Source organism: Salmo salar, chromosome 02 (assembly GCF_965601325.2).
Source record: "Salmo salar chromosome 02, fSalSal1, whole genome shotgun sequence".
In the NCBI taxonomy this organism is placed as follows: Eukaryota; Metazoa; Chordata; class Actinopteri; order Salmoniformes; family Salmonidae; genus Salmo; species Salmo salar.
Genome location: NC_138292.1, coordinates 34,549,734 through 34,572,543, shown reverse-complemented (window position 1 = coordinate 34,572,543; position 22,810 = coordinate 34,549,734). Strand labels below are relative to the sequence as shown.

Here is a 22,810-nt window from a genome sequence, read left to right as displayed (position 1 = left end):
CTTTTCTTTGTCTTACTGACATTGTCAAAAGAGTTATTGAATCGCTGCAGATAGCCTATTGCTACAACAAAAAACAATCGGATCATTGCCTTCTTGCGGGTTGTTTACGTCAACCTGGCTCCTCATTGGCAAACCTTAACATGATTAACCACAGTAGAAAAGTACCAGACTCGTGCTGGGATTCCCCATTGATGTATAAGCCGTGTGCTGCTGACTGTAGGGCTACAGGATTCAGAATGTTAGCAGGTTTGACATTAGCCACGGCTAACCCAAGTGAAGAGATCTTTGGTGGCAAGGCAGCACAGAACTAGATTATAGGATCCTGTTCACACTAACAAAAGTTAAACTGGTTTTCAGATTTCTCTTCATATTTGCTTTTCTTTCCTTTCGTTTGTCAGACACTTGACTTAGCAGCATTTGTCAGTTGCCAAATCTGGCTCTGGGGTTAAATTCCTGCCTTTTACCTAAACAATTGTTTTGTTCTCTCCCTCTTTACTGCACTTCCCTGTTTCTCCTCTACCTCTCCAGATCACTCCCTCAGGCCTGGTAGTTGGTCTCTCTGCCCTGTGATTCTCATTAGAGGTTGTGACCAGCTGCTGCCCACACAACACGCTCTGTTTTCAAATGCTCTCAGACAGGAGAGGCCAGATCTTCACCAACACAAACAGACAACACATTTTCTGACTTCCGTCAATGCCGTGTTCGAATACATCATTCCACATTTAGTGCAAGTTGAGCAAAATCATACAAGACTATTGCATATGACATAAGTGGCAACAGCAGCAATAGTTGCCCTTTAACAGTCACAGGAGGGGGAAGAAAAACAGAAATGTAATTCTATGTAAAGAAGAATGAAACGACAAAGAGCAGCCATTTTGCTCATGCAAAAGAAGTCTACATGGTACAGGTGACTCTTCTAGTAAGTCCATGCTTTCCTTTGTGAAAAATAAAGTATGTTTGAGAAGTGGGTCTTGTCCACAAGACTGTATAGCATTGACACTTTACAGTAATTGTCCAGAAAATGACAAAGCCACTAGCAGTCTTGCCTGTTTGACAAAATGTTAACAGAGAAGGAGAAACCGCTGTGAAGTGTTCAAGTCCTTGCTGAAGCGTAAACAAGAGACTGAAGATTGGCGATACGTTTCAAATGTCGTTTTCCATGTGAGTACACACACACATGCAAAATTCCAGGAACTTATACATTTCTTGGTTTTCCCTAAATCCCAGTTGGAGGATTCCAGGAATCTGGAAAACCAGGGAATTTATTGAAAGTTCCTAGAATTTTGCAACCACACACACGTCCTGCATGCCTGTGTCACGCATCCTTATAAATGCCACAGATTAGTCTTCATTCCTGTGCAACAGAGAAATCCCTGTCGTGGTGCCGTCTCCTGAGGAAAGACAGTAGCGGTTGCAGTTGAGAACATCACACTTCGTTCTTGGTAAACACCAGCACTGCCTCTTGAGTACCTAGACTGGCGGTCAACAAGCACCAAGTAATTGAACATTGAAAATCAGAAGGGCCATAGTTGTTGTGACATCATTTACTGTATCTGTCATTATGGCAAAGGAGGAAGGAAGCACCTCCAACATTAGCTCTGATAGTTTACATTTTTTGGTACATGTTCTTGCACACCCCTCAGCACATAGAGGGCTAGGTTCCATACCAAAAACTTGTCCCTTTCCAAATACCCTTGATAATAATAAAATAAATCAGTCTCTTTTGGGTTCTCCTGCAGTTGTAACAAGTTCCACCCAGAGTTTAGGGAACAGTGAGTGTCCATGTTGTGAGCAAGTTATTCCTGGTGTCACACCTGAATCCTTCCCCCCCTCTCCTTACTGGAGCTGGGAGACCTTTAGGGGCATGGTGCTGCTGAAGTCCAGGAAGAAGGGTCCTTCCTGTTTGGGCAGGAAGGTGGTGGGGATGACATTATAGATGCCAGCGGGGACATGGTCTGCCTCCATGTAGCAGAAACCACACCTACAGAGAGAGAGAGAGAGAGAGAGAGCGAGAGTCACTATGGCTTTGTCCTAATAGTCTCAAATAGCACCCTTTCTAATCTCCATTCCTTCATAACCTGTTGTTACAATGCAGTCCACCGCCATTCCTGGACATTTTCTGTTTCATATTTCATTACCCACGAATAAATGCATACAATGTGTTCAAGAGCAGATTACATGAATGATTTATAGAGATTATCTGCTATTGAATACGAATTTAACCTGCTTTAACCTCATCTACAGGATAATATTGCATAATCAACAATCATGGTCTAAATGTGAGGAAAATGTTATGAATATCTTTAATTCAATTATTTCAAAATCATTTCTGACACACACATAGCCTTTGCCAAAAGATCTAACTCAAAAGGCATTCCTTTGTGCAGCGAAACTAATTTCAGTACACCCTCAACCTTTGAACCAGGCTAACTCAATTAGTATAGACATCCCAGAGGTCAGACACGAGGTCCTCAGATGTGACCTTTTGACCTGTGGGGTATGTATAGAATGTTCCCTCAGTGTTGTGACTGTAGCCACCACATTTAGGCAGCATGTCATCGGCTTTGGAGAATCACGTGTCCCCAATATATGTTCCAACACTGAACTTTAACCTGTGCATAACATTTTATGATGGATGCATTCAAGCGGTCACCCCGTCTCTGTTTTAGTAAAAATCTGAGGGATGGGCCTGGAGAAATGTAACCACTTTCAAATTCATCGACAGAAAGGGGATACCTAGTCAGTTGAGCCGCGACTGCAAGGACTGACCATAGATGATATCAAAATGATTGTTTCAACAATGTTGAGGCTATATAGTGTTTGTTTACCAACATTGGCATTAAACAAGCGCAGAGTTTCACAGTAGGAAAATTACACTCATACCCGGGTTGAAAATGGCCGATTTGGACACTGATAAGCGCCTACATTGGAACACAGTAGCTGTACAGTAACATGCTGTACATGAGGTCAGAGGTCAGAGTCACAGCTCTGTATGGGTTTTGACTGAGCCGTTTGGAACTTGAGCACCGTGCGCGACAAGAAGTTGCCCCCATTCGTTCCGCTAATTGGGCAAAACATTTTGTCGTCCAAGTGAGGGAAACGCTGTAAGTTAAGAGGACTTGATGTATTTTGAAAGATGAAACGTTGAGGATTAGAATAAATACCACTTTGATGTGAAGCGAGCCAAACACGCGTGAGCTCAAATGTGCACTTCACATTACCATATGAAACTCATGTAATATACAGTGTCAATGATCATTATGTTTGATGTACAGTTACAAGATGACATGGCGTTATGACCTGGGATGTCCCGAACACAATGAGCCTGTGTTTGTTGTAATTGTGATTTTTGGGGGGCTGTACTCATGACTCCATTCTATGCGCACCAAAATTACGATCTGCTTCTCTGAATTGGCTTGTGAAAGCCTACTGTAAAATCACATTTTTGAATTTAATGACGCCAACCTGACCCAGATTGGGATTTATAATGGACCGTTTTTGGATTGCGTAAATAGTAATTTTTTAATAACAGTAATTGTGTGATGGCGGGGATGCAGGGCTGTGTTCCAAACAACAACTACCAGTGCATATGGTCGGCACAGCTAGGAGAGCTCAAAAAAGCTCCTTGTAGTTGAAGACTCGTATTTTAGTCATAAAAGGGGATTGAAGTTACTTAGGAACTGTGCATACTTACTTTGTCTTATGTTGGACCTACCCCAAACCATGAATATTCTTATCACGTTACTAAATGAGTATTTTCAGATTTCGTTATCAACAAATGCTGTAAAATACACATCAAATCAACAGCAGAATGTTTGGATTCAGTCGTGTCAGGTGAACTGTTGTATCCTCACCTTTAGTTTAATAATTTCCCCATAATCTCCAAACTGTTCCCTTTTAATTGCTACCATTCCTATGCATATGCTTTCCATATCTCTTCTGTAATAAAGATTTCCATTTAGGCCTATCTATATAGGCCAATTCCCACGAGTGTAAAGGGTTAATATTAGGATTGATACTAAACTCATCTGGAACTCAACACTATGTACTGTCCCTGAACACCTCTATGAGCTGATCTCCTGTGTATCCTGTACCTGTAGTCTCCACTGTTCTTCTTCGGGACGCCTGCAGGTCCTGTCTCTACTACAGTGGACACGGTCACCATCTCAAAGCCCACACTGTACTGCCTAGAGAGGGAGAGACCGAGACATGATGACAACAATAACAACACCACAAGCAACCAGAACCTGCACTCTACTGCCTACAGGCAGAGAGAGAGAGATATGGTTATTATCTCGTTTTAATTAGGAGCACCAGATGAACTTAAAGATGACCCCCTACAGGATGACGTAAGGGAGTCCAGTAACACTGGAAACGGACTGTTAGTCTGTCTGGTCACATTTACACCTGGGAATCGTATTCTGTGACGGCTCAAATGTTCTGGATGTGTCATGACAAAGTCTCATTGGAGTCAGACTGTCAGACACAATGCAGACCATGCATATTATTTAGCATTGTAGTCATTTAGATTAGATTCAACTGTATTGTCATTGAACAAGTACAGTATAACTAAATACAGTTAGCATCTGACCAGAAGTGCAAATAAAAGAGTGCAAAAAATGTACAAGTTAAACAATTAAGTACAAGGTATGTTATTAAGTAGGATGTATAAATGTGCAATGAAGGCAAATTGAAAGTGCAAGGAGGCATGCAACTGAAATGCAGGGATAGCAGCAATGAGGTTACCGTGGTAGACATGTACAACTGAATAATGTCCTTAATCAGACTTTTCAAAGCAATGTCAGAGTCCAGTAGTACCGTGAAGAGTGCAAAGAGAGTAGTACAACAAGGTCCCTGAGAGGCAGTACTAAGCGGTGGGCGGGTGGATATGGCTAGTGCCGTGTCAGAGTTCAGCAGGGTTACAGTAGCTGGGAAGAAACTGTTCTTGAGCCTGCTAGTGCGGGAACGTAGAGACCTGTACCGCCTGCCTGATGGTAGGAGGGCAAACAGTTTGTGGCATGGTTGTGAAGGGTCCCTGATGATGCCACGCGCCCTACACAGACACCGCTTGCGCTGGAGGTCTACGATGGCAGGGAGCTGGGCACCAGTGATGTGCTGGGCGGTTTTCACCACATGTTGCAGGGCCTTCCGGTCGGCCAAGGAGCATCCGCCAAACCACACTGTGGCGCAGTTAGTCAGAATGCTCACTACCGTGCAGCGGTAAAAGTTCACCAGGATCTTGGGAGACAGGCGGGCCTTCTTCAGCCTCCTCAAAAAGTACAGGCGCTGCTGCGCCTTTTTCACCAGGGTCGAGGTGTTGAGGGTCCAGTAGAGATCCTCGGAGATGTAGACACCCAGTAATTTGAAGCTGGGCACACGCTCCACCTCAGTGCCATCAATGAGAACTGGGGTGTGGCTGCGGCTTTTAGACTTCCTGTAATCCACAATGAGCTCCTTGGTTTTCTTTGCATTGAGGACCAGGTTGTTGTCAGCGCACCATGCAGCCAGGTGCTTCACCTCCTCCCTGTAGGCTGACTCGTCATTGTCACTGATCAGGCCTACCACCGTGGTGTCGTCTGCGAACTTGATGGTGTTGGAACCGTGTACAGGAACACAGGTGAAGAGGGAGTACAGGAGGGGGCTCAGCACGCAGCCCTGTGGCACACCGGTGTTCAGGTTCAGGGTTGAGGTGGTGAAGTCGTCTAACCTGACAGACTGGGGTCTGTTGGTCAGGAAGTCTAAAGTCCAGTTACAGAGAGAGGGGCTGATCCCTAGGTCATGGAGTTTGGTGACCAGCCTAGAGAGAATGACCGTATTGAATGCTGAGCTAAAGTCTATGAACAGCATTCTCACATAGGTGTTGGTTTTGTCCAGGTGGGTCAGGGCAGAGTGTAAAGCTGTGGAGAGTAGTCCTTCTGCAGTCACCTCGGATTAGAGAAGGTTTGACGGACAGGATGAACACTCGAGTATTAAAAGTGCTGTGTTACAAGAGGACATTCATTTTATATCCATCAATTGTGATTGAGCCATAAAGTGTCCCCACTGGGTGTAGTGCCCCCAGTGGTCTGGAGGGCCCCTGCCGGCCGCACTGAGTCTTACCTGGAGCCTCGTAGCTCTATGAGCATGGGTCCTGGGCGCTCCAGGTTAAACTGGTAGATTGGGTTGTGCTTGTACGAGTCCTTGTAGTTCCCACAGCCCCCCGCACTCGGCCCCTTCCACTGGCCATTGATCTGCACAGGGAGAGAGAGGGGGCTTTAGCAATGTAAGATGGTGATTTTGTTATCACGCCAATAGAGAATGTGAACAACAAAGAGACAAGTGGAAGTAAATATTACCCTTTTGGTATGAGTGAAGGGCGTTGGGATCTTGGAGAAGGAGAACTTGCATCCAGAGTACACCTGTTGGAGGGAAACGTCTATTACTCTGTTGGAACTGAATGAGCAGGGATGTGATCAGCACAACATAGAAACATTGTGAAGAATACTGGCCAGCTCTTATACAGATGGAAGAAATCATGTTCATTCCGTACCTCACGAGAACTCTTCTGAGTATGAGACTGAACGTCAATTCACTAATTCTCCAGATCATTTTTAAGGAAGTGAGAGTGCAGGAATTGATTTCACAGCCAGTTTGCTGCTTGTTAGTCAAGGCTAGAGATATTCCTCTGGCGATTGACTTTTCTCTTTCATTCTCAGAAAGACACACATGCAACTACTTTCAGGGTTTCTTCTCTTCTACAGAGGCCAAACATGTTGTTTTTGTGAGACATCAGATAACAGCTCCTCAAAGACTTCAGATCAGTTGGCAGGGGGAGTTTATGAAATATAAATGAGCAAAAAAAGGTTTGAGTCACATACAAAACCTTTTACTCATATACAAACCAACAGAAAGTCTCTCTCCATCTCTCTGTCACACACAGCAATTCATTGCAGACAAACTCACAAGCTCTCGTTCAACTGATTTCACAGTTCTGCACGTGGGTTCGGACACAAAACTGTTTCTAATGAAATAATTAGCACACTGTTAATTTAAGACTCAATCTGCATGGATATGAACACACAGACTCACAGACTATAGGACAAAGGAGGCTGCTTCATGTTTCAGAATGTAGAATTATACAACTCAGATGTAGTTTTAGATTCCTTGTGTGTACGGTATAGTATGTACACTTGACACTCATTAAGTGGAACAAGACACTTTCCTCTTTTCTCACTCTTCTTTCCTTCATCTCATCTTCCCCCACTCCCACCATCCCACTCTCTTTTCTCACTCTTCTTTCCTTCATCTCATCTTCCCCCACTCCCACCATCCCACTCTCTTTTCTCACTCTTCTTTCCTTCATCTCATCTTCCCCCACTCCCACCATCCCACTCTCTTTTCTCACTCTTCTTTCCTTCATCTCATCTTTCCCCCACTCCCACCATCCCACTCTCTTTTCTCACTCTTCTTTCCTTCATCTCATCTTCCCCCACTCCCACCATCCCACTCTCTTTTCTCACTCTTCTTTCCTTCATCTCATCTTTCCCCCACTCCCACCATCCCACTCTCTTTTCTCACTCTTCTTTCCTTCATCTCATCTTTCCCCCACTCCCACCATCCCACTCTCTTTTCTCACTCTTCTTTCCTTCATCTCATCTTCCCCCACTCCCACCATCCCACTCTCTTTTCTCACTCTTCTTTCCTTCATCTCATCTTCCCCCCACTCCCACCATCCCACTCTCTTTTCTCACTCTTCTTTCCTTCATCTCATCTTCCCCCACTCCCACCATCCCACTCTCTTTTCTCACTCTTCTTTCCTTCATCTCATCTTCCCCCCACTCCCACCATCCCACTCTCTTTTCTCACTCTTCTTTCCTTCATCTCATCTTCCCCCACTCCCACCATCCCACTCTCTTTTCTCACGTTCTATTGTGAGATGCTTGAGGTATGCTATATGGTCACTTCTGCACCGCAGAGCAACAGGATCGCCGTGTTTACCTGCCAGCGACAGATCTGACACTCAGGAGATGTATCTGATACGGTGTGTGTGTGTGTGTCTCACCCTCAGGGTGTAGTTGATGGTGTTCTGCTTCTCGTACTGTGACACCACCAGTGTGAAGGTGTGTGTTCCAGAGCTGGTTAGTCTCATCTTGGTCAGGTAGTGGGGGCTGTTGATCCTGATCCCATCTATGTAGGGGGGAGGGTCCGCTGAGGAGGAACATACGAGACAGTCAGAGGAAACACACACACACACACACACACACACACACACACACACTTCCATGAGAAACTCACCAGGGTAGTAAACTTTCTTTCCCTCTGTCTTGTAAACCACCAAGGTGATGAACTCCCTGTTTTGTGCAAAGTCATCCTGAACATCAAAAGGACAAAAACAGAGTGATTATTGTTTCTATGGGAGAAAATGAGACATTGTTTGATACTGTGTGGTGGTGAACAGCCAGACAGACAGTGTGCACCTTGTCAGTGATGTGTCTGGTCAGCAGCACCCAGACAGCGGTGCCCCCTGCAGGACAGGTCACCTCCAGCCGGTACTGAGGGTTGTTGGCCAGGCTGTAGGCATCCTTCACCGGGCCCTGCTTCCCATCCCAGCTACTGCAGGGACACACACAACCAGAAATATACTTCACATATCATACACGTGTATTTTTTATACACATACAGTGCAGTCGGAAAGTATTCAGACCGCTTGACTTATTCTAAAATTGATTGAATAAAAATACATTCTCATCAATCTACACACAATACCGCATACTGACAAAGCGAAAACAGGTTTTTAGAATGTTTTGCAAAAAACTGAAATACCTTACTTACATAAGTATTTAGAACATTTGCTATGAGACTTGAAATTGAGCTCAGGTGCATCCCGTTTCCATTGATCATCCTTAAGATGTTTTCACAACTTGGAGTCCACCTGTGGTAAATGTAATTGATTGAAAATGAAAAAGGCACACACCTGCCTATATAAGGTACCACAGTTGACAGGGCATGTCAGAGCAAAAACCAAGCAATGAGGTCAAAGGAATTGTCTGTAGAGATCTGAGACAGGATTGTGTCGAGGCACAGATCTGGGGAAGCCTACCAAAAAATGTCTGCTGCATTGAAAGTCCCCAAGAACACAATGGCTTCCACCATTCTTAAATGGAAGAAGTTTGGAACCACCAAGTCTCTTCCTAGAGCTGGCCACCCAGCCAAACTGAGCAATCGGGGGAGAAGGGCCTTGGTCAGGGAGGTGACAAAGAAGCACCAGAGTTCTTTCTGTGGAAATGGTAGAACCTTCCAGAAGAACAACCATCTCTGCAGCACTCCACCAATCAGGCCTTTATGGTAGAGTGACCAGACGGAAGCCACTTCTCAGTAAAAGGCACATGACAGCCCACTTGGAGTTTGCCAAAAGGCACCTAAAGGACTCAGACCATGAGAAACAAAATTCTCTGATCTGATGAAACTAAAATTGAACTCTTTGGTCTGAATGCCAAGCTTCAGGCCTAGAGGAAACCTGGCACCATCCTTACGGTGAAGCATGGTGGCTTCGGGACAAGTCTCTGAATGTCGTTGAGCGGCCCAGTCAGAGCCCAGACTTGAACCTGATCAAACATCTTTGGATAGACCTGAAAATAGCTGTGCAGCAACGCTCCCCATCCAACCTGACAGAGCTTGAGAGGATCTGCAGAGAAGAATGGGAGAAACTCCCCAAATACAGGTGTGCCAAGCTTGTAGCGTCATACCCAAGAAGACTCGAGGCTGTAATTGCTGCCAAAGGTGCTTCAACAAAGTACTGAGTAAAGGGTCTGAATACTTATGTAAATGTGATATTTCCGTTTTTTATTTGTAAAATTTCTAAAAACCTGTTTTTGCTTTGTCATTATGGGGTATCGTGTGTAGATTTATGAGGGGGAAAAAACGATTTAATCAATTTTAGAACGAGGCTGTAACATAACAATGTGGAAAAAGTCAAGGGGTCTGAATACTTTCCGAATGCACTGTATAGTAGGTAGTTATAGGTATAGCAGACCCTTGTGGGAGATAGAATAGGGCTGTTGTTGACTGACCTGTGGATACAGGAAGACTCTCTGAACAGGGCGGGGCTCCAGCTCAGGTAGATGACATCATAGTACTGGCACAGGTCCTCAAACGTGATCCAGAACACGCCGTTATCAAACTTCTGTGCGGTTTTGGGGTCAAAGTTGAGGTATTTAAGAAGTTCTGGGGTCCAGTTTTGCTCGTCCCGTTCACTGAAGCGGCCTTTCCACCTCAGGTGGCTCCACGGGTTCTTCAGCTGCAGGAACCGCTTCCCCTGAGAGCCAGATCAAATGGCACAGAAGCTTAGCATGCAGGCAGAACACTATTAATGATGCGCAAAGTTACAAAGTTCTGCAGGCTCTAGTTTTGTCTTATCTTGATTATTGTCCAGTCGTGTGGTCCAGTGCTGCAAAGATAGACCTAGTTAAGCTGTAGCTGGCCCAGAACAGAGCGGCACGTTTCGCTCCTCATTGTAATCAGAGGGCTGATATAAATACTATGCATGCCAGTCTCTCTTGGCTAAGAATTGAACTTACACACAGCTCCGACACACACACTTACCCCACCAGACATGCCACCAGGGGTCTTTTCATAGTCCCCAAATCCAGAACAAATTCAAGAAAGCGTACAGTATTATATAGAGCGATGATTGCATGGAACTCTGTTCCATCTCATATTGCTCAAATAAACAGCAAACCTGGTTTCAAAAAACAGATAAAGCCACACCTCACGGCACAACAACTCTCCCCTATTTGACCTAGATGTGTGTATGCATTGATATGTAGGCTACGTGTGCCTTTAAAAAATGTTTTATGTAGTTCTGTTCTTGTCTATTAATGTTCTGTATTATGTCATGTTTCATGTTTTGTGTGAACCTCAGGAAGAGTAGCTGCTGCTTTTGCAACAGCTAATGGGGATCCTAATAAAATACCAAAGACATAAATGGAATTGACCAGATACAAATAAAACAGATCATGCTACATGTATACAATGAGTGGTTATGCTACTGTAATAACCATGAGTGGTTATGCTAACCAAGCTACTGTAATAACCATGAGTGGTTATGCTAACCAAGCTACTGTAACAACCTATGCTAACCAAGCTACTGTAACAACCATGAGTGGTTATGCTAACCAAGCTACTGTAACAACCTATGCTAACCAAGCTACTGTAACAACCATGAGTGGTTATGCTAACCAAACTACTGTAACAACCTATGCTAACCAAGCTACTGTAACAACCATGAGTGGTTATGCTAACCAAGATACTGTAACAACCATGAATGGTTATGCTAACCAAGCTACTGTAACAGCCTATGCTAACCAAGCTACTGTAACAACCATGAGTGGTTATGCTAACCAAGCTACTATAACAACCATGAGTGGTTATACTAACCAAGCTACTGTAACAACCATGAGTGGTTATGCTAACCAAGCTACTATAACAACCATGAGTGGTTATGCTAACCAAGCTACTATAACAACCATGAGTGGTTATGCTAACCAAGCTACTGTAACAACCAATGCTAACCAAGCTACTATAACAATCATGAGTGGTTATACTAACCAAGCTACTGTAACAACCATGAGTGGTTATGCTAACAAGCTACTGTAACAACCATGAGTGGTTATGCTAACAAGCTACTGTAACAACCATGAGTGGTTATGCTAACAAGCTACTGTAATAACCATGAGTGGTTATGCTAAGTTAACACTAACACTTACTTTGTGCTCCCGGATATCCAGGACAGCGTAGGCATGCGTTGGCACAAGGCCCCACCTCTCGCCCTCCTCCTCTGTCATCACCCCTGTTGCCGTGGTGATTAGGACGTCCCCCCGGTGAAACCTGTCATGAGAAGAGAGGGGGATGTGAGAGTAGTAGGTCAGCTATCTTGGCTAGGAGACAAAACTCTGTGGTATTGATAACCATGTCTATTACCATCTGGTAGCAAAGGCAATCATGAAAAATGACTACCTGACTGGAGGATGAATTAGTGGCATTACTCGGTGTGGTGTGTGTGTGTGTGTGTGTATCTTTTTGCAAATGTAATATGATTTGTGGATTCAAATAAAGTATTTCAAAAGTGTAAGAATCTGTGAGTCATATCTCTTGGTGTGTACTGTATGTGTGTGAACTCTACAGAGCAGATGGACTATGTAGGCCCTTAAGTGTGTGCATGGGTGAATGAATGAGTGTGTGTTTGTGTCTGCGTGTCTCACCTCTGGTAGAGCATGCGGAAGGTGTCGTCCTTGATGAATGACTGATTGTCTGAATGCATGGCGATACGCTCTGGGATCCAGCCAGTGAGCGCGTGCAGATCGATGTTCTACAATACAATAAGACAGAATGAATAGAGATCACACTTTAGAAAACATCGATAACAAGGTGGAGAACAGAGCCAACTGTCCAATCACGCACAATGGATGAAATGTGGAATTTAGCCCACGCTGTGAATTTGAGGGAACTCTTGTTAGCTCTGAAACATTCTCCAATGTAAAACATTCGCTTCTCTCATATCAGTTCAGTAGGAGACAAGGAGATGTAGCCAAAGCAGATAATTGAGTTGCACATTTGGCTAATGGACAGAGCCCAGTGCAAGGGGTAGTACTTTAACAGGGGGAACTCCCTCACCGAGTTGGAGCCGGGGAAGTCGTAGCCTCCCATGACCTTCATGTAGGCCTTCTCTATGAGGGAGACCCACAGCTCGTTCCTGTTGCTGGAGTAGGAACACAGCAGCTCTCCATTCTGACCACATGGCAGGAAGTCATCTATAATGACCTGCAGGGAACAGGAGGGGGAACACTTACAACAATACAACCCATTGGTAGACACTGTCAGAGACATGGCAGCTTTACAGTGACAGTCTTCTCATTTAGAGAGTAAGCTTATCTCACAATGACATTGAGCACCAGTGGACCCAGCTCCCAGGTTTTGCAGTGCGTTACCTTCCTGGGCACACCGTTGATGTGAAGCTTCACCATGTACTTCCCACAGGGGTTATACTGTGGCTCCCCGCGCCGGTTCTGGGGGTAGATGATGCTGGTGATGAGCTTCTTGTTGTAGCGTCGCTCATAGGCAGCGCTGATGGCTAACGACGCCACGAACGAGCAGTCAGACACCACCGTCTAACGGGAGAGAGTAGGTGATTAACAATAAGAGTATGAGACTGACATCCGACCACCAGGGTGGGAGGTGAATCTGTCAGTTGTATCCATCACATTGACAGGTATTCAGTATAGAGCAGATTGTCCATAAAGTAGGTAGGTTTTATCAGACAAAACATAGGTACAAGTGGCGCCATCTGATGATAAGTCAATTCCAATAGAACACAACTCATATAGCTACTGCACTCTTAGTGGTCTACACCTTAAATAATTCTGGATTTTACAGGGTACATTTTGGTCTTGTTTATTAATATGGAATATTGACGGTTGAGTGTGTGGCCGGACCTGTTTGATGCTGAAGCTGGATACAGATAAGATCATGGTGGGGTTATTGCAGATCTCGTCAGGGCGAACCCAGTGGGAGAAGATGGTTCTCTGCTTGGGAGACAGGGCCAGCTTGCCTAGTTTGTCCCTGGGAAACATCCACAGAGAATAAAAAGTATGATGTTAATCACAAATTAACAATTGATGCAATCAAGCGGCACTCCATCTAGTATCTGCTTTCAGATGGAAATTGGTGGTCAGTAGAAATGTATTACGTGTGTATTCTACAATCTGTACACCCACTTACTAATGGACTTTTTTAACTCAGCCAAGAATATCCTGACTTACGAGAATGGAACAGGAAAAGCAAATCTCTCCTTCAGGTCCACGCTCATGAAGGGGACGAAGGGTATGCCGTTGATCTTGGACGTGCTCCTATTTGGAAAGGAGGAGAGGAGAATCAGGAGAAATGTAACGTGTGTACCTTACCCAGCAGGTGAAAATGTAGATGAGAGTCAAACCTGAACCTTTACCAAACAAAGGTGTGTTACTGCCTAACCTTTAGAAAACCCAGTCACACACTGGCATTATGCTCCTAGGGAAATGGGGATTATTATGGAACCACAGATCATTGCTTCTTGGGAGCCTAAACTCAATGTGTTGACCATGTTCTATGATTCTCCAGAGTCCAGATAGATCCCAGCCTGCTCACCTGAGCACCTCGATCTCTTCTGAGGTGTAGCGCTGACCCTGAGGCTCGCTGGACTGGACCGGCCTGACTGGCTGGGGACGGTTCTGGAGGGAGAAGTCAGGTCCAAGGGGGAAGAACTGTCTGACGGGGCAAGGCCCCCCACTAGGTTTGGCCCCTGAGGGCCCCAGCCTGTCCTGTGGCGACTGGGCTAAGGGACTGGCGGACTGGGACTCCTTCAGCCCCTCCGCCCTGGAGAGAAACAAAGTGCTTGGTTGGTTGGTCGGTCGGGTTGGTGTTCCTTGATCATTTACAGTGCATTCGGAAAGTATTCAGACCCCTTGACTTTTTCCAGATTTTGTTAAGTTACAGCCTTATTCTAAAATGGATTTTAAAAATACTGTTACCTTCCCCAGTTTCTGTGTTGTGGTATTGTTTGTATGTGTGTGTTTCAGGAAATGGCTTCCCCCAAGCAGCTGATTGGTCGGCCCCATTGCTAATTGGAGCTGACCCCGCCCTCTCGTCAGAGGATACAGCTGTATCCCATTACAGACTCCTTCTGAAGCTAGAAAAGCCAGTGTTCCTTTGTGAAGAGAGAGCTGATGGTTATGGCTTGTGTTGGTTGTTGCTCAGAGAGAGCTGATGGTTATGGCCTGTGTTGGTTGTTGCTCAGAGAGAGCTGATGGTTATGGCCTGTGTTGGTTGTTGCTCAGAGAGAGCTGATGGTTATGGCCTGTGTTGGTTGTTGCTCAGAGAGAGCTGATGGTTATGGCCTGTGTTGGTTGTTGCTCAGAGAGAGCTGATGGTTATGGCCTGTGTTGGTTGTTGCTCAGAGAGAGCTGATGGTTATGGCCTGTGTTGGTTGTTGCTCAGAGAGAGCTGATGGTTATGGCCTGTGTTGGTTGTTGCTCAGAGAGAGCTGATGGTTATGGCCTGTGTTGGTTGTTGCTCAGAGAGAGCTGATGGTTATGGCCTGTGTTGGTTGTTGCTCAGAGAGAGCTGATGGTTATGGCTTGTGTTGGTTGTTGCTCAGAGAGAGCTGATGGTTATGGCCTGTGTTGGTTGTTGCTCAGAGAGAGCTGATGGTTATGGCCTGTGTTGGTTGTTGCTCAGAGAGAGCTGATGGTTATGGCCTGTGTTGGTTGTTGCTCAGAGAGAGCTGATGGTTATGGCCTGTGTTGGTTGTTGCTCAGAGAGAGCTGATGGTTATGGCCTGTGTTGGCTGTTGCTCAGAGAGAGCTGATGGTTATGGCCTGTGTTGGCTGTTGCTCAGAGAGAGCTGATGGTTATGGCCTGTGTTGGTTGTTGCTCAGAGAGAGCTAATGGTTATGGCCTGTGTTGGTTGTTGCTCAGAGAGAGCTGATGGTTATGGCCTGCGTTGGTTGTTGCTCAGAGAGAGCTGATGGTTATGGCCTGCGTTGGTTGTTGCTCAGAGAGAGCTGATGGTTATGGCCTGCGTTGGTTGTTGCTCAGAGAGAGCTGATGGTTATGGCCTGCGTTGGTTGTTGCTCAGAGAGAGCTGATGGTTATGGCCTGTGTTGGTTGTTGCTCAGAGAGAGCTGATGGTTATGGCCTGCGTTGGTTGTTGCTCAGAGAGAGCTGATGGTTATGGCCTGTGTTGGTTGTTGCTCAGAGAGAGCTGATGGTTATGGCCTGTGTTGGTTGTTGCTCAGAGAGAGCTGATGGTTATGGCCTGTGTTGGTTGTTGCTCAGAGACAGGTTTTTGTTAAATATTTTGTAGCCGCTGATCTGAGGTATGTGTGTCAATAGGACGCAGTGTTTACTTACGTTTGTATCATTCTGTTTCATTTGTTCCCAGGGCGGAAGGGGAAGGCACCTAGGGTGATAAGTAAGAGGCCTGCGGGCATACATAACCCGTACTATTTACTGTCTATGCACACTAGGTAAGACCTGGGCGGACCATCCCCTGTATTTTGGTTAGCGCCCCAGGTGGTGCTAGTTAGGTAAGTAGTGGGTAGGCAGGTACGGTAGGAGAGAGGGCTCGTTAACTTTTTTACTTTCTTTGCATTGGTTTCGTCCAGCCTCTTTTTCCCAAAATTACCATGTGACGGAATAAATTCCCTGTAAACGGTAAATTCTCTGCCTTTGTCATCCTTACCCGCACCTACAATCCCATTCAGCTTTCCCGCCACGGGGAGTTGAGTTGTAGCAGGGTGTTGCGTTCCCTCTTCCTACAGGCGTACGTAACAAATACGTATCAATCTACTCACAATACCCCATAAAGACAAAGCAAAAACAGGTTTTTAGAAAATGTATTAAAAATAAAAAACTGATATCACATTAACATAAGTATTCAGACCCTCTACTGAGTACTTAGTTAAAGCACCTGTGACAGCAATCACAGCCTTGAGTCTTCTTGGGTATGACGCTACAAGCATGGCACATCTGTATTTGGGGAGTTTCAACCCATTCTCTGCAGATCCTCTCAAGCTCTGTCAGGTTGGATGGGGAGTGTCGCTGCACAGCTATTTTCAGGTCTCGCCAGAGATGGCTCTGACTGGGCCACTCAAGGACATTCAGAGACTTGTCCCGAAGCCACTCCTGCGTTGTCTTGGCTGTGTGCTTAGAGTCATTGTCCTGTTTGAAGGTGACTCTTCGCCCAAGGCTGAGGCCCTGAGCTCTCTGGAGCAGGTTTTCATCATGGATCTCTCTGTATCAAGGATCTTTCTCTCCATTCATCTTTCCCTCCATCCTGACTAGTCTCCCAGTCCCTGCCACTGAAAAACATCCCCACAGCATGATGCTGCCACCACCATGCTTCACCGTAGGTGCCTTTTGGCAAACTCCAAGCAGTCCATTATGGGCCTTTTACTGAGTGGCTTCCGTTTGGCCAGTCTACCATAAAGGCCTGATTAGTGGAGTGCTACAGAGATGGTTGTTCTTCTGGAAGGTTCTCCCATCTCCACAGGGGAGCTCTGTCAGAGTGACCATCGGGTTCTCGGTCACCTCCCTGACCAAGGCCCTTCTCCCCCGATTGCTCAGTTTGGCTGGGTGGACAGCTCTAGGAAGAGTCTTGGTGGTTCCAAACTTCTTCCATTTAAGAATGATGGAGGCCACTGTGTTCTTGGGGGCTTTCAATGCTGCAGACATTGAAAGCCTTGACACAATCCTGTCTCGGAGCTCTACGGACAACTACATCGACCTTATGGCTTGGTTTTTGCTCTGACATGCACTGTCAACTGTGGGACCTTTATATAGACAGGTGTGTGCCTTTCCAAATCATGTCCAATCAATTGAATTTACCACAGGTGGACTCCAAGTTGTAGAAACATCTCAAGGACGATCCATGGCAACAGGATGCACCTGAGCTCAATTTCAAGTCTCACAGCAAAGGGTCTGAATACTTATGTAAATAATAATTTTTTTTTGTAATATATTTGCAAAAAATGTCTAAAAACCTGTTTCGCTTTGTCATTATGGGGTATTGTGTGTAGATTGATGAAAATATGTATGTATTTAATCCATATAAAAATATGGCTGTAAAGTAACAAAATGTGGAAAAGGTCAAGGGTCTGAATACTTTCCAAATGCACTGTATACATACAACACTAGAAATGTAGAAATATTATACTATAGAGAGGAGGGGAGAGTGACCTCCTTACCTATCGAGGGCCTGACGAGCCAGCTGCTTCAGTTTGCCCTGCAGCCCCTGGTCTGTCGTATCATTAGACTGTGAGAAAAGAGAGAAAGTGGGAGAAAAGGAGTGAGGGGGGCTGCAGGGCAAACATATTATGTACCCTAGAGACTAGGTCAAGAGGGAAGTCAATACATGCAATGAAGGCTAGTGGGGCATCAGTCTGTTCATGGCCTAATCCAAATAAACAGTTCTTATACCTGTTCCTAACTACACCTCCATTGGACCTGGTGATGACCCAGGAATTAACATAATGTATAATGTTTGATACAGTGGTCTGAATAGCAGAGAGTATAGCTAATTTTGTTGTTTTGCACAATTCAAGAGCATTGGTGGTGAAAGTTGCCTCTGTAGTCTCACAGCGGGCCTAAAAGAAGCCTGGGTATTTCCTGAGCAGCCCCTACCGTCTGGATGCAGAGTTCCACGGCCTGTGTGTAGAGCTCGATGGCCTCGTCCCCATTGCCCTTCTCATCCTCCTCAAAGGCCTGGGTGACCAGGAAGTGGGCCCGCTCCAGATCCACCTGCTGCTTGCTCTTCAGAGGATCGCTACTTTGAGCTTGAACTGCATGGGGTCAAAGGTAAGTAGGACACAACGGAACATTAAAAATATATATTTTCACATACACTGGATAGGTGCAGTCAAATGTTGTTTTACAGCCATAGTAGTACGGCGCCCCTGGAGCAAATTAGGGTTAAGCGCATTGCTCAAGGGCACCGACCGATATATCACCTTGCCAGCTCAGGTATTCAAACCAGCAACCTTTAGGTTACTGGCCCAACGCTATAACTGCTAGGATATCCTCAATGAGAGGCTGACAAAGAAAATAACTGGATGAGGGAAATATAGCTGCTATATATTTGAGGTGATGTGGATATGTTAGGATAGCTACTGCCAACTACAGCATTGAGAAACAATGAAAGAGGTTTCCTCTACCCAAATAAGGCTAGTGCCTCATATCAACTTGAATACAGTAACATGACCCTCTTCAGGGACAGGGATATTAAAAGAGGCTCATATCAACTTGAATACAGTAACATGACCCTCTTCATGGACAGGGATATTAAAAGAGGCTCATATCAACTTGAATACAGTAACATGACCCTCTTCATGGACAGGGATATTAAAAGAGGCTCATATCAACTTGAATACAGTAACATGACCCTCTTCATGGACAGGGATATTAAAAGAGGCTCATATCAACTTGAATACAGTAACATGACCCTCTTCAGGGACAGGGATATTAAAAGAGGCTCATATCAACTTGAATACAGTAACATGACCCTCTTCAGGGACAGGGATATTAAGAGGCTTCTAGGCCCGGGCAACCGTACAGTATGAACCCGAGTCACACCCACTCTCCAACTCAACCGTACAGTATGAACCCGAGTCACACCCACTCTCCAACTCAACCGTACAGTATGAACCCGAGTCACACCCACTCTCCAACTCAACCGTACAGTATGAACCCGAGTCACACCCACTCTCCAACTCAACCGTACAGTATGAACCCGAGTCACACCCACTCTCCAACTCAACCGTACAGTATGAACCCGAGTCACACCCACTCTCCAACTCAACCGTACAGTATGAACCCGAGTCACACCCACTCTCCAACTCAACCGTACAGTATGAACCCGAGTCACACCCACTCTCCAACTCAACCGTACAGTATGAACCCGAGTCACACCCACTCTCCAACTCAACCGTACAGTATGAACCCGAGTCACACCCACTCTCCAACTCAACCGTACAGTATGAACCCGAGTCACACCCACTCTCCAACTCAACCGTACAGTATGAACCCGAGTCACACCCACTCTCCAACTCAACCGTACAGTATGAACCCGAGTCACACCCACTCTCCAACTCAACCGTACAGTATGAACCCGAGTCACACCCACTCTCCAACTCAACCGTACAGTATGAACCCGAGTCACACCCACTCTCCAACTTAACGGGACATACCCACACACCCTTTGTTGCTTTTATGTATTTTGCTTCTTGTGCTATTGCTCTGTCTGCTACGTGTTCCTTGTCCTATGTTGCTCTGCATGTGCTCACTGCTCATTGTTTCTCTTTATTGTTATTGTAATTGTTTTTAATAGCCTGCACAGGGACCGCGGTTGAAAATTTTGCCAGCTGGCTAAAACCGGCGCTTTTACTGAAACGTTGATTAATGTGCACTGTTCCTATAAAAAATAAACTCAAACTCAATCTGTGGGCCAGTTTCATAAACACATGCGAAGGCCCTCACATCTCACACAAACACAAGCACACACACGCGAAGTGAAGTGTAAGCTGTTCTGTAGGTCATGGAAAGAATGACTCAGAAGGAAACTCACTGTAAGTTTACTGTGATCCAACATTAGAGAGGCTAAGGACTAGATACAGTGCATTGGAAAAGTATTCAGACCCCTTGAATTTTTCCACATTTTGTTACGTTACGGCCTTATTTTAAAATGTATTAAATAGTTTCCCCCCTCAATCTACACACAATACCCCGAAATGACAAAGCACAAATAGGTTGACATTTTTGCAAATCTATAAAAACAAAAAAAAATGAAAAATGACATTTACATAAGTATTCAAACCCTTCACTCAGTACTTTGTTGAAGCACCTTTGGCAGCAATTACAGCCTCAAGTCTTCTTGGGACACCTGTATTTGGGGAGTTTCAACCCATTCTCTGCAGATCCTCCAAGCTCTGTCAGGTTGGATGGGGAGTGTCGCAGCACAGCTATTTTCAGGACTCTCCAGAGATGGCTCTGGCTGGGCCATTCAAGGACATTCAGAGACTTGCCCAGAAACCACTCCTGCGTTGCCTTGGCTGTGTGCTTAGGGTCGTTGTCCTGTTGGAAGGTGAACCTTCGCCCCAGTCTGAGGTCCTGAGCGCTCTGGAGCAGGTTTTCATCAAGGAGTTATCATCTTTCCCTCAATCCAGACTAGTCTCCCAGTCCCTGCTGCTGAAAAACATCCCCACAGTATGATGCTGCCACCACGCTTCACAGTAGGGATGGTATTGGCCAGGTGATGAGTGGTGACTAGTTTCCTCCAGACGTGACGCTTGGCATTCAGGCCAAAGAGTTCAATCTTGGTTTCATCAGATCAGACAATCTTGTTTCTCATGGTCTGAGAGTACTTGAGGTGCCTTTTGGCAAACCCCAAGCGGGCTGTTTTGTGCCTTTTACTGGGAAGTGGCTTCCGTCTGGTCACTCTACCATAAAGGCCTGATTGGTGGAGTGCTGCAGAGATGGTTGTTCTTCTGGAAGGTTCTCCCATCTCCACAGAGGAACTCTGGAGGTCTGTCAGAGTGACCATTGGGTTCTTGGTCACCTCCCTGATCAAGGCCCTTCTCCCCTGATTGCTCAGTTTGGCTGGGCGGCCAGCTCTAGGAAGAGACTTGGTGGTTCCAAACTTCTTCCATTTAAGAATGATGGAGGCCACTGGGTTCTTGGGGGCCTTCAATGCTGCAGAAATGTGTACCCAGATCTGTGCTTCGACACAATCCTGCCTCAGTCTTTGCTCTGACATGCACTGTCAACTGTGGGACCTTATATAGACGGGTGTGTGCCTTTCCAAATCATGTCCAATCAATTAAATGTACCACAGGTAGACTCCAATCAAGTTGTAGAAACATCTCAAGGATGATCAATGGAAACAGGATGCACCTGAGCTCAATTTTGAGTCTCATTGCAAAGGGTCTCAATACTTATGTAAATAAGCTATTTCTGTTGTTTTTTTAATACATTTGCAAACATTTCTAAAAACCTGTTTTTTCTTTGTCATTATGGGGTATTGTGTGTAGATTGATGAGGAAAAAATGTATTTAATTAATTTTAGAATAAGGCTGTACCGTAACAAAATGTGGAAAAAGTCAAGGGGTCTGAATACTTTCCGAATGCACTGTAGGCTACTCACTGATATGCTTTGTGAATACGGGCCCAAGCATTCTGGATGGAGTATGAGAGTGAATGAAGTTGGATCAGAAGTGGTTATGGAGGATCACCCGTTTCCCTACACTGTTGAGGTGGACTCACCAGCATTGTGCAGGGCCTGAACCCGGTCCAGGTACTCATTGACTTTATCCTGGATGCCCTCCAGTTTAGACCCTGCCATGCCGGCGTAGATCAGGGCTTGTGCCGCCTCCTAATATCACATACAACACCAACATTATTTCTCTCAAAATGACAAATTCATTTTCATGTAGCAAAATACAAGAGTGTCTTAACCATGGGTCAAGTACCACTACGATAGTAACTTACCCTATATTATTTGAGCTTCTGGATACACCTTAAAGGCTGAATACATACCGTTTGTTACACAGGTGTAAACACTGGGATGCCACTTCTAAAGGCTAAAAGTGCATCAGTGATCAAGTAGTCTATTCCACAAGGGTGACCATAAGATGCAGGTGAAAGTAAAAGCCAATGAGTAGTGTGGCAAATTATTCCACAACATCCATTTCATTCAGAGTCCTTAATGTTACCTTATAATAGAAGACAGCCTCGTTGTATTTTCCATTCTGGTCGCAGATGACAGCAGTTTTAGCAAATTTAACTCCATCGTGCTCCAGTGCCGTGCAATCCATGTTGTTCTAACGTTTTCTCAAACGCCTTCATACAGCCTGGAAAATATGACTGTCCCTGTCATTCGGAACTAAAGTTAGCTAACTAGCTAGCAAGACGAACTTGACAGAACGTCAGACAACTAAATCAAAGCAATGAGTTACAGTTCCAAAATATAGATTTTTAAGAGAAGATTATCAAATGAATGGAACACAAACAACCGCCTTGACAAGATCATTATGATATACAGCTAGCAAGTAGACGAGCTACTTTCTGCTCGATAACAATAACAACAAGTGATTTCCATGATTTAGCTTCCGGGTAGCTCCACCGATGACGAGAGATTTTACACTCCAATCTAGTTGGGTGGCAGTATTGCGCCATTGATTTGATGTAAATCTCCAGTCAACATTGCAGAGTATTCATGATCGAAACATAGCACAATACAACTCCA

General features: G+C 45.2%; 1 protein-coding gene across 1 annotated transcript; it reads right to left on the bottom strand.

Annotated features, from left to right (window-relative positions):
- Positions 1-701: 701 nt before the first annotated feature.
- Positions 702-22,694, bottom strand: LOC106581255 (calpain-7). Its single transcript, XM_014163201.3, has 19 exons — positions 22,278-22,694; positions 21,829-21,937; positions 18,196-18,353; positions 17,760-17,827; positions 14,161-14,388; positions 13,797-13,883; positions 13,470-13,596; positions 12,966-13,145; positions 12,652-12,798; positions 12,240-12,346; positions 11,745-11,865; positions 10,050-10,294; positions 8,457-8,592; positions 8,275-8,350; positions 8,042-8,187; positions 6,336-6,398; positions 6,100-6,230; positions 4,095-4,187; positions 702-1,981 (listed from the first exon to the last, which is right to left on the bottom strand). The coding sequence occupies exons 1-19, from the start codon at positions 22,377-22,379 to the stop codon at positions 1,837-1,839; spliced, it is 2,469 nt and encodes an 822-aa protein (XP_014018676.3). The 5' UTR covers positions 22,380-22,694; the 3' UTR covers positions 702-1,836.
- Between the last annotated feature and the right edge of the window lie 116 nt (positions 22,695-22,810).